We start from the raw sequence: 12,927 nt of genomic DNA on the forward strand, positions 1-12,927 counted from the left end.
CACTTGAATTACTTCTAGAAACACAACACAACTACAAAAATACAAAAAAATAACTGAAAAATTAACAAAATGACAATAGAAATACACAAAAAACACACTAGACAAAAATAAGAGAAAGAGGGTTGCTAATCATATTTAGGTCACAGGAACATGAAGACACACACACACACACACATACCAAGTGTTGTAATTAGCCCTATCCTCTGTGTGTGTGCGTGCATGTGTGTGTGTGTGCATACGCATACGTGTGTGTGTGTGGGTTGTTGAGGGTTTTTTTTAATATTAAATCTCCTTCTTTGACTTTGCTGCGTCTGCAGCCGAAGGACGAGACAAATATGGAGAATAAAAGCGAGCTTTACTTCCTCTGATGACGGATCACATCCACTCAGCTCCTCCTCTGGCAAAGTGCTCCACACACACTTTAAATATTCACTAGTCCCTGAAACACACACACACACACACACACACTGCTGAAACAGACGTGACTGTACAGCAGACAGTGTGTACAGCCACAAAACAAACACACAAAACTACTAAAAATAAAGAACATGCTTCAGAAATTCACAAAATCACAGAAAATTACACAAATGAATCAACAAATACACAAAATAACAAAGAAATACACAATTTACTCTGAATGAACACAGAATGACAATAAATATAAAGAAATTGACTCTTAAAATACACAAACTGATGGAAACATACACAAAATAATAAAAACAACACAAAATTACTCAAAAAATTATAAACAAACACACACATAATAGTAAAGAAATACAAATTACTCTGAATGAACATAGATTGCCACCAAATTACAGAAAATGACTAAATAAAAAAAAAAAAACACACAAATTTGACCCAAAAAACTAAAAAATTATTCAAAAAACATAGAAATAGACAAAATTGATAAAAAAAAAATACAATAATGCTGCAAAATACATGCACATTTATAAACAAATACACAGTAAATAACAAAGAAATACACAAATGAATTTGTATGAACACAGAATAACAACAAACTCAAAATTATTCCAAAAAAACCTATAAAATCTACAAACTGACTGGTTGTTTTAGTTAGAAACACAAACAACATGAAAAATAAATACACAAAGGACTCTTAAAACACACAAAGTGATGGAAAAATGCACAAAATAACTAAAACACACGAATTGATTTAAAAAAACACAAAATGACTCCAGAATGATAAACCGATACACACTAAATATACAAAGAAATACACACATTTATCTATATGAACACAGAATAACAACAAACCAACAGAAAATTATTCTTAAAACACACAAACTGACTGAAAAATATACAAAATAACTTAAAAAAAAACGCACACAAGACGACAAAAATAATAACGTCAACAAAAATACACAAAATGAGACCAAAATAATCGATGGTAGCAAACATGCTAAGAGAAATGCTACATGTCCGTTTCCTACGCCTGTTAAACATAAAAATGTTAAGTTTAATGTGCGTCATAAACATATTTCTATTTCATGTTCATTAAATCCCACCAGCAGATGCATCCTCACATGTTCTCGTTATTATTATTCCTATTTTTCTGGATGAAAACCTAGTTTTTCCTCTGTTTACTCGTATCTTATGGACAGACGTTAACTTTCCTCGTCACACGTGAACCGTGACTGAGGTGGATGTTGCTCGTTACCGTGGGAACAGCTGATGTGCCCGCATGCTAAGGTGCACCCACACCTGGCACAGTTGTTCATCATTAGCCTACATCCTCTCTCTCTCTCTCTTTCTCCCCCAAGGCCATGCGCCCCACTTACCCACAATGCACTCCTGCCACCCAGACCACAGTCAATTAGCCTTGCCTGATGTCAATAACAAGCTCTCCCTCTTTATCATCCTGTTGTTCTATCACATGTGGCAATAAAGGACTAGTTAGTGCAGACATGGGCTACTGGTGGTCCGGGGACCACATGAGGCCCTCGGACTAATATTGTGCGGCCCATGAATGACTGAAAAATAAACAAAATTATACAGAATGACTCCAAAAACACACTAATTGACTCCAAAAATGCATTAATAGACTCCAAAAAACACACAAAATTACAGCGTAAAGAAGAAGACAATGAAAATATCCAAAATTACACAAAACACAGAAGAGGATGATACAAAATCACACAAGAATAATAGAAAAAAAACATAAAAATTTCCAAAACACATTAGACAACAACAAAAATACAGAACATTAGGCCAAAAACACAGAAAATTACAGAGAAATGAACAAGACAACAACATACACAAGAAACATAGACAATGACTACAAAACCACACAATAATAACATTTAAAATACACAAAATAACACCAAAAACACACGAGACAACAATGAGAACAGGCTAATATTATTCAAGGTGAAAAATACATAAAATGACAACAGAAATACATAAAAAAAAGTCCAGAAACACAAAGAAAAATACACAAATAGACTCCATAAACAGAGAGATGAACTAGACAATGGAAATACACAAAATTACAACAAAAATACACAAAAACAAAGAAGACAACGACAAAACCAAACACAACTTTACAGAAACTTGTAAAAAACACACTAGACAACAACAAAAAATAAGGGAAAGTTATACAAGGAGAAAAAAACACAAAATTACAACAGAAATATAAATTATTTCAGAGAAATGAACAAAACAATAAAAACTAAAATACACCAAAAAAAACATAGATTACTACAAAATACACAAGACAAATAAAACTCATAAACACACACAATTACAGAGAAATGAGCAAGACAATGAAAATATAGAAAATGACAAAATAAATATATGCAAAAAATAATTTAAGATAAAATTAAACAAGGGGAAAAATTACTCAAAATGACAGAAAAATGAGTCTAAAAATTAAAAAATGTAATTAAATTAATGAAATTAAACTGGGCTTTAAGCCTTTATTCGTCATGTATACACTCTATGTTGTTACACATATATATTGAAATTTGTCCTCTGCAATTGAACCATCCATCCAATAGAAATACACAAAATGACTGATGATTTTAAATGATGTTCTGATTGATTTTAAGCTGTTGAATGTTTTGATCATGTAAAGCACATTGAGTTGCCTTGTTTATGAAATGTACTTACAGCTAAAATACAACAAAATGACAAAATATTTATGCAAAAAACAAAAGCACACAAAAATGTACAGCAAAAACTAAAACACACTAGACAACATACAGGACAACTACAAAAATAAACAAAATGAAAATATAGAACATAAGTCCAAAAACACACAATATGACATAATAATACACAATACAAAAAACACACACACACTGTATAAAATACAGAAAAATAACACAAGATTTTACAAAAAAGTCCACAAAAACATCATAAAACACACAAACTGTGTTGTTTCCTGTGTTAGTGCTCTGATTGGTCCTTATTCTAAATGCTGTCATATGTTAAATATATTGAATTGATGACGTGGATCCTTTGAATGATGAGCTCAGCGTTATCTCAGCGTTAACTCAGCGTGAGTTCAGCGTTAACTCAGCGTTAGCTCAACGTTAGCTCAGCATTAGCTCAGCGTTATCTCAGCGTTAGCTCAGCGTTAGCTCAGCGTTAGCTCAGCGTGAACTCAGCGTGAGTTCAGCGTGAGCGCAACGTTAGCTCAGCGTGAGTTCAGCGTTAACTCAGCGTTAGCTCAACATTAGCTCAGCGTTAGCTCAGCGTTATCTCAGCGTTAGCTCAACGTTAGCTCAGCATTAGCTCAGCGTTATCTCAGCGTTAGCTCAGCGTTAGCTCAGCGTTATCTCAGCGTGAACTCAGCGTGAGTTCAGCGTGAGCGCAACGTTAGCTCAGCGTGAGTTCAGCGTTAACTCAGCGTTAGCTCAACATTAGCTCAGCGTTAGCTCAGCGTTATCTCAGCGTGAGTTCAGCGTTAGCGATGCTTTTTCTTTCTCTTACTTTCTGTTTTCTCTCCCAGTTGTTTGTTCTCGTCTCTCGTTCACCTTCAGTGTGTTTAGTGACTCAGCGTTTCACCTCCTCCACAGCTACTGGAGCGTGATCAAGCTAACGTTTAGCCTCGCTGACTCTCTCTACATTTGTTGTTTTAATTCCAACATAAGCACTGGGTCTGAGTGTGATTCATTTTCCCGTTGTTAAGTAGTTAAATGTTAAGTGTAATTTAAAGCATAATGAAGGTGGTTGAACAGGTGAATTAGTCCGTATTTATCTAAATTAATGACTGAGTCATGGTGCCTTGTTAAACTGTGACGTGTCAGTGAGAGCAAGCTTTAGAAACAGATGTGTCCAGAGGTTCATTCAAACATCATCAATAGGAAATATTTATTTATTTTGAATTCTGCTGTGTTTACATGTGTTTGTGTGAATGTTTATTAAATAAATACTGAAGATTCTTCTATTTTCTCATAATCACACATGAACACAAACACACACTTTGTAGCGCACACACCAGAGCGAGGGAATGATTGAAATTAATTCCATTAGATTTTTCAACTCAGTCAAAGATTTTTTAGTCACATTATCATATTTTACTTTTATATTCTCAGAGAACTAATGTTGTAAATAGTAGATCAAACTGTAACCTGGTGTAATATTAACAATAATAATGTTTGTATCTGATCTGAGGGTCACATGATCAACATTCATGTCCTTGTTTAGAAAAATGACCAATCAGAGCATTAACACAGGTTGTGGTTGTTTTTATTTATTGTTGGTGTCATTTAGCAATATTTTTGGCAAATTTTGTGCATTTTTATTTTTGTTTTCGTGTGTTTTGGAGTAATTTTGTTGTTGTTTTTTTTATTTTTTTTGTGGTCATTTTGTATATTTTTCTCTGATTTTGTGCATCTTTATTGTTGTTTTTTGAGTAACTGCGTGTGTTTTTGTTATTTTATTTATTTTTGGAGTCGTTGTAGCATAGTTTCCTCTCATTTTTGTTATTTTGTGTATTTTTGTTGTCATTTTGTGTATTCTTTGCTTTGTTTAGTGTGTTTTCGTGCAATGTATTGTTGTCGCTATGTGTTTTGGAGTCATTTTGTTGTCTTGTTGTGTTATCTTTGTGTGTAGTGTACTCCTGTCTATTTTTAGAGAAATGTTCTGTATTTTTCTTGTAATTTTGTACGTTATTTGAGTGATTTTGTGTGTGTTTGCTGTCGTTTTGTTTGTCCTTTTTTGTGTATTTTTCTGTCATTATCTGCATCACTGCTTCACGGTGATGCTAAGCTAACTCGTAGCTTAGCTTCATAAATGTTCCACTCCTTTACAGTGTTTTCCAGAACAATCTGCTTTGTTTTTTTGGCATTTTTGGATTATTTAGGACTGAATTTTTTCTCTGATCCAGATTAGAACGTGAGGCTCATACTTTAGGTTTGTTAATTAACAAACTGCAGTTAATGAGCAGATTTCAGGAGGTTTTCTTTGTTTCTTTATCTGATCACAGTCGTTCAACGCTTCATTCATCAATAAATAAATAAATATGTTCATCTGTCTCTTTGTATTTTCCCTCCAACTGTTTAGCTCGTCTTCACTCGCTCTTGTTGTGTCTTGTGTGCGTTTTTAAATCACGCCCCGTCTCAATCTGTCGTCCTTTCTCATGCGTGAGTGTGAGAGCAGCCTTGGGCAGCTTCTATATTTCCTGTGTAGTGCAGGAGAAGATTGGAAATGGGGTCTTTGTCACTTTTATTTACTGCCCCACTGACTCCGCTCTGCGTGTGTGTGTGTGTGTGTGTGTGTGTGTGTGCGTGCGTGAATGCAGAATGATTGCAGGTGTTTGCGCTGCAATGAGGTGTGTGTGGAAGTATTGGCGTACTATGCTATGCTATTCTTTCTGCAGGATTGTGTTTGTAATGTTTGTTAGCTTAGCGTAGCTTTCATTCTGCATCACAGCGTCGTCACATGGAGCTCACACAGTGGAAGAAACTCAAACAGCAGCACTGATCTGAAGTCCTTCAACCCTGACAGAGCTACAGCTCATAGGAAACTGGTGGCCCGGGGGCCAGATGCGGCCCTCGGTCTAAATTTTGTGTGGTCCCTAGAGTAAATGCACAAAATGACTCCCACAATGTACAGAATTACAGAAAAATACACAAAAGAGACTCAGAAATGACCCAACAGCAAAAATACATTGAATGACAGAAAAATACACAAAATGATTCAAAAAACGTACAAAAATACTAAAAACACACCTAAAACATAAAATGACTCCACATATAAACAAAACAACAACAACAAAAATACATTGGGTGACTGAAAAATGAACAAAATGACAAAAAAAAATAAGCAAAAGACTAGAAAAACACACAAAATGACTTCAAAACACAACAAAAATGCCTCCAAAAACATACAAAATTAGAGAAAAATACAAAACAGAGACTCATGAAAAACATGAAACAATAACAAAATACATTAGATGACAAAAAAATACAGAAAATGAGGAACAAAATCAGACATAAATATACAAAATGATCCCAAAAATAAACAAAAACACTCAAAATTACTCCAAAACAACAAACAAAACGCACAGAAAAGGCAAAAATATACAAAATGACCCCAAATATAAACAAAACAGCAACAAAAAATTACAAACTTACTCCAGAACACACAAAACAACAATAAAAACGTGCAAAAATATACTAAATGACCCAAAAAATAAGCAAAACGACAACAAAAACACACAAACCCTTTGTAGTTTCCTGTGTTAATGTTTTGATTGGTCATTATTATAATACTGACATGAATGTAGATCATGTGACCCTCAGATCTGTGTTAGGTGTGTGTGTGTGTGTGTGTGCGGATTATCATGACGACACAGATTAGGATTATTGTGACCCATTTCCTTTCCTCTGAGGCTTTGCAACAATGGTGTTGTTTTCCTGTTTAGTGTGTGAACATGATGTATTTAATCGTGTCATTCATAGAATATATTTACTTTATGATCTCATGTTTATCTGAAGCAGTTGATCAGTCGTAATAGTTGTTTTATCTTGTTTCCCATCATGCAGTATTCTCTTGCTTTAAGTGCAAATCCAATATGCTTTAGTGTGCATATTATAGTGACTTTATGGACTCTAGTAAAGTATTACATTAAGTGAGTGAATTAAAAAGGTGATAAAGGAGAAATAACTGTATTTTCTCTGTAATCCATTCATTCCCTGCAGCAGATTATTGATAATAAACCTACAGAAAAGAACTAATGTTCCTCACCATTGATATTTCTATGACTGATGGAGGCTGAAATTATTGGCAAACGTGTGGTGATGATATGGAGTTTAAATGTGAAAGAATGGGGGATAAATGATTGTTTTAAATTAAAAATTAACTCGATAAATGTTGTTTTTTGGTGTCATTTTAAATCTTTGCATCGGAAATGAAAATGTTAAAGTTTTCTGAAAATGGAAAATAATGTTTTACTCATTACACTTTTAATACTACATTAGTCCAAAATGATGATAAAGGTCTGTAAATACTTTTATTTAGTCAGGAAAAAAAGATGATGAAACACACAAAATGACATCAAATGACTCCAGAAATATAAAAAAATGACAGAAAAATCAACTAAATGACAAAAACACACAAAATGATGGATAAATTAAAACACGAAATGATTCCAAAAACACATGAAATGATAGAAAAATACACAAAATGGGATAAATAGAGAAATTCTGATTCTGAAAATAACACAAATGTCCAAAATAACACAAATGTGCACAAAAAAGCAACAAAAACACTCAAAATGACTCCAAAGACACACATCAGCTGTGTGTTATTTAATGCTCTGATCTGATTGGTCATTAAATGTGTTAAATGTGCTGTAAAGCTATGACCCCACCATGTCACGGTGCACCACACTGAGGTGTTTGACTTCTCCATGGTGCGTCTCAGGCTGCCTGAGGGAAAATAATCGATCAATAATATCACATTAATGATACGCATCCATCACAGTAGCAGCAGAACAAACCCACAGTAACACACCTCACTATGGTTTATAATGTTGGTGTGAACCACAAAGTTAACACTGAAACGGACTTAAAAAATGACACAATAATGTAAGAATAATACTAAACTATAAAAATGAACAAAGCGACTCTTATGCTAGGGCTACACAGCGCGCTGACAGAGTAGGAACGTCATCACATTATAATACGCGACGCCATGAGCGTATGTGTGCGTACGTACACGCCGTTAAGAACCTCCTACACTTACTGGGAGGTTGAGCTTCGTTGCGAGTGTCGCGAATTACGAGATTGACATCGTGATTGTGTTGGTGCTCCGTGTACCACGTCATTAAAACACACAAAACAACAACAAAATTACAGCAAAATATACAAAATGACAGACATTTACAAAACTGCAACAAAAACTTAAAATGACAGGAAACTACAAAAAATAGTGCCAGAACACACAAAACTACAATGAAAAACACAGAAAATGACACTAAAATATGCGATAACAAATTTACAAAAATGTCAACAAAAATATTTTAAAATAATTACTAACACAAAACAACAACGTTAAAAACCACAATTACTTCAAAAACACACAAAATAATTTCAAAACAACAAAAAACCTAAATTAGTCATTAATAAATCAACAAAACAACATCAAATCTACACAAAATACACACAATTTAAAACAAACTAATGACAGAGAAATTTCCAAAATGACTTCAAAAACACAAAAAACAACATTAAATGTTAAAAAGACATAATTTAACATTACATAAAACAAACAAAACCACAATAAATATATATGCAAATAACTTCAAAAAATTACAGAAACACAACTAAAATACACATTTATCATAGCACACAACAAAAAAACCGAAATGACAGGAAAAAACACAACATGACTTTAAAAACACACAAAGCAAAAACAAACAAGACGAAAAAAAAAAAAAAAACATCATATAAAGGAAATATATACAAAAAACTACAAAAACAACAGAAACATATGAAACAATAACAAATTGACCAAAATAACAGACAAGATGACTAAAAATGCACAAAAATAACTAAAAAATACATAAAATCATGACACAATTACACAAAAGTTGCACAAGAAGACATAAATAGACAAAAATAACTGAATACGTTACAAAATCACTTCAAAAACTCCACTTAAACTGGTTGGTACTGGCCCTCCTGGACTACAGTAAATGAATGTGACGTCTCTGATTCACACTGTATCATCTCCTCCTCTGAAATGTGTTTTTCATGCTGCATGTTTTGTCTGCGATATTAAAATGTGTAGCGTTTTTCTATTTTTGGTCTTTTCCTTACGTTACCTCTGACATAGTGAAGAGCTGAAAAGAGACGGAGGTGACAACGGTCATTTGATGAGTCTGGAGGAGAATGGAAGGACTCTCAGTAATGTGTCTGTGATGATATCCATGTCTAATATCTGTTGGACACATTCTCCTCCTCCTCTGAGGCCTGTGTGGGTGTTTTAGAAGAGCTCCTCTGTCTGCCTGAGTAAAAAAGCTCTTTTTGTGGATGTGTGTCACAGTTAGTGGTTTGTAAGTAGCTGTAAGTCTTTTGTTGGACTTTAACAAAGGCCGTCCTTGTGCTGGTGGAATTGGGGCCAGTCTGATCCTAATGAGAAATCCCTGCTCAAATCTGTACAAAACATCTTTCACTGGTCCACATATTCAGGCCCTGAGGAGGAATCACAAGAAGAAGAAGTAAAAATATTCTTCTATATATATGTGATGCTTTAAACTCATGGTTTTTATGGAGCAAAATGTCTGTTATAGGTTTAAATTTAGCTATAAAGTCAGTGAAATGATGGTCCATTGTTCTATGAATCTGTGATAAACACATTTATTTATTCATCTGAATAATATCCACTGTTATCCAGGAACGTTTATTATTATTATAGTCATCTTAAAGATGGAAATCCTCTTTTTTAATTAGAAAAAAGGGGTTAAAAGTGTTTAAAATTGGTAAAAAGGTGGTGCAATGGGATTTTAAAAACTAGAAAAATTGGTTAAAACAGACAGAAAAAGTGGTAAAAAGGGTCTAAAATGTCAATATTGGAACAATTAGTTTAAGTTGGCAAATACCGAGCATGCCAAATGGTGAATGAGGTGAAATTAGCAAAAATAAGCATCAAATATGGTGAAAAGAGGTTAAAATAATGGGTCAACATATAGACATTAGGTGTAAAAATGGTAGAAACGGTTTATAAGTGATGAACATGTCTGGAAAGTGGAAAAAATGTGTAGAAAAGTCATTAAAATGTGATGTAGAAGTGTCAGAAATGGGAGAAATGTAGCAAAAATACATTAAAAGGAAAAAAAATATGGCAAGAAAAAGTGATGAAAATAGATTAAAATATGGTGAGTTTGGTTCTTCTCTTTTTATTTTGTCTCATTAGTCTCATTAATTCTTTTCTCATCATCAGGGTCGCCATGTGAAGACGGGCCAGCTGGCAGCCATCAAGGTCATGGATGTCACCGGGGTAAGACACACACACACACACACACCGTGAACTCAAATTCATCTCAAGTGATTCTGCCACTGTCAACCATGTCATCTAATTATGAGCTCAGTGTGTGTGCGTGTGCGTGCGTGTGTGTGTGTGTGTGTGTGTGAGAGAGAGAGGAAATGAGGACAGACCTATCGCCATGGTAATATTAGCTGCAGGTATGAGGATAGCAGTGTGGTCTGAGAAGGCAGGAGGGAATCTTCTCTGCTATGTTTAGAGATGCTAATGCGAACGCTAATGCTAATGCCTCCTCATAGGCATCCGTCTGCTTGTGAGACACTGAACATGCAGGTGTTAAAAATAGATGAATGAATTCATCAAACTGAGATCAAAAGTAAAGGTTTGTACAGCAATTTAGGCCAAAACGATGCAGCGTTTAAAGACAACTGTAAAAGAAATAATCTAAAAATACACATTTTGTATCTAGGAAACGTGGAGATGTTTATTATTTAGTTTTATCAATGATTTATTGGCTTTGTAAGTAAAAAAGAAATGCTTAAAAACACAGTTTTTCTCCAGTGAGACATAAACAATGGTTACGGTAGATATAGTACAGGAAATACAGTATGTGTCAGAAATAATGACTCTTTAAGAATACAGGAGGAGGATTTTGATAGAAAATGGAACAAATGGATTAGATTTACAAAGACACCATCATGTAAAGGATTATATCACCTTTCATTGTTTTTTTTTTGTATAATGAAGATAAATAATGTAAACTGTAAACACTATAACCTGATGCCATGCATGTTTGTGTATATATGTGGATAATTTAATAAAAACCTAAACTGAAAAAAAATGAATGAAAATTTTTGTATCGACTCCGTTGGTTAGCGTGAGATATTGCATCTAGACAACATAGTTTAGTTTTATCAATGATTTATTGTCTCCGCAAGTGAAAAACTAATGCTTAAAAATATCATTTTTACATTAATTTCAAAATCAAAATACTGTAAAAAAAAAAAATTAGTTTTTGAGAAAAAATTCTGATATTTTCCATAAAAGTATTTATTGAAAAACTAACATTACCGTTTATAGTCAAACATTTTAATGAAAGGTAGGAGAAGATAGACAGAACAAACACAAACAAAAATGACTCAAAATGCACAAAATGACAGAAAACAGTCAAAAATGATTCAAATAATGCACAAAACAACAACAACAAAAAGACTCCATAACATAGAAAAGCACAACAACAAAAATGACTATACTAAATGACTCCAAAAATAAATGAAATTACTCACAAAATAACAATAAAAATGCACAAAATCTGGCAAAAATATACAAAATGACCCCCTAAAATACACAAAAAAAACAACAAAAATATTTACACACAAATCCTTTGTTTCCTCATCACGTGACCCTCAGATCAGATACAGTCATATGTTTTACTGTTTTTGATGAAAATACAGTTCACAAGACGACTACCTAAAATATGAAAAAATAAGAGAAAAACACAGAAAACTGTTATTTTCTCAGAAGAAGAACGTTCAGGATATGATACATTCCTGCATTTCAGCTTGTGACAGTTAGGATGAGAAATAAATATAAAAACTATATAAGTATGAATTTGACTGTAATCAGCTTCTACCATGAGTGTGTGTTTTAGTGGCAGTAATCCTCTAAATGAGACTAATTAGTTCTTTTAGGAGAATCCAGTTCCCTCTCATTTAAATAAATTGTGTTTGACACTAATCGACTTCTCATTGTGATGTTTTATTATTTTATTAATAATCATGTGTTTTCAGGACGAGGAGGAGGAGATCAAGGCTGAAATAAATATGCTGAAGAAGTACAGCCACCATCGTAACATCGCCACCTACTACGGAGCCTTCATTAAGAAGAACCCCCCAGGCATCGACGACCAACTCTGGGTACGACGTCTGTGTGTGTGTGTGTGTGTGTCTGTGTGTGTGTCTGTGTGTGTGTCTCTGTGTCTGTGTCTGTGTGTGTGTCTGTGTGTGTGTCTCTGTGTCTGTGTGTGTGTCTCTGTGTCTGTGTCTGTGTCTGTGTCTGTGTGCGTGTGTCTGTGTGTCTGTGTGTCTGTGTGTCTGTGTGTCTGTGTGTCTGTGTGTCCGTGTGTGTGTGTGTGTGTGTGTGTGTGTGTGTGTGTGTGTGTGTGTGTGTGTGTGTGTGTGTGTGTGTGTGTGTGTGTGTGTGTGTGTGTGTGTGTGTGTGTGTGTGTGTGTGTGTGTGTGTGTGTGTGTCTGTGTGTCTGTGCGTGTGTGTCTGTGCGTGTGTGTCTGTGCGTGTGTGTGTGTGTGTGTGTGTGTGTGTGTCTCTGTGTGTGTGTGTGCGTGTGTGTGCGTGCACAAACGACAACAAAAACACACCACACAAAAACAAAAAAACACACAAAATGAGAAAAAAAATGTCTGAGATAATAATTGTATGAGATGATGAAAAGATAAAAATGAAACCATTAACACA

General features: G+C 34.3%; 1 protein-coding gene across 19 annotated transcripts in view; it reads left to right on the forward strand.

Moving 5' to 3' along the window:
• Positions 1-12,927, forward strand: part of tnika (TRAF2 and NCK interacting kinase a) — an 83,246-nt gene that overhangs the window by 29,546 nt on the left and 40,773 nt on the right. For all 19 annotated transcript variants that reach the window (XM_028437413.1, XM_028437414.1, XM_028437417.1 and 16 more), the window contains exons 3-4: positions 10,414-10,470; positions 12,246-12,371. In XM_028437413.1, the coding sequence (XP_028293214.1) occupies positions 10,414-10,470; positions 12,246-12,371 (183 nt within the window). The remainder of the gene's footprint in view (positions 1-10,413; positions 10,471-12,245; positions 12,372-12,927) is intronic.

Source organism: Gouania willdenowi, chromosome 22 (genome assembly GCF_900634775.1).
Source record: "Gouania willdenowi chromosome 22, fGouWil2.1, whole genome shotgun sequence".
Classification (NCBI taxonomy): domain Eukaryota; kingdom Metazoa; phylum Chordata; class Actinopteri; order Blenniiformes; family Gobiesocidae; genus Gouania; species Gouania willdenowi.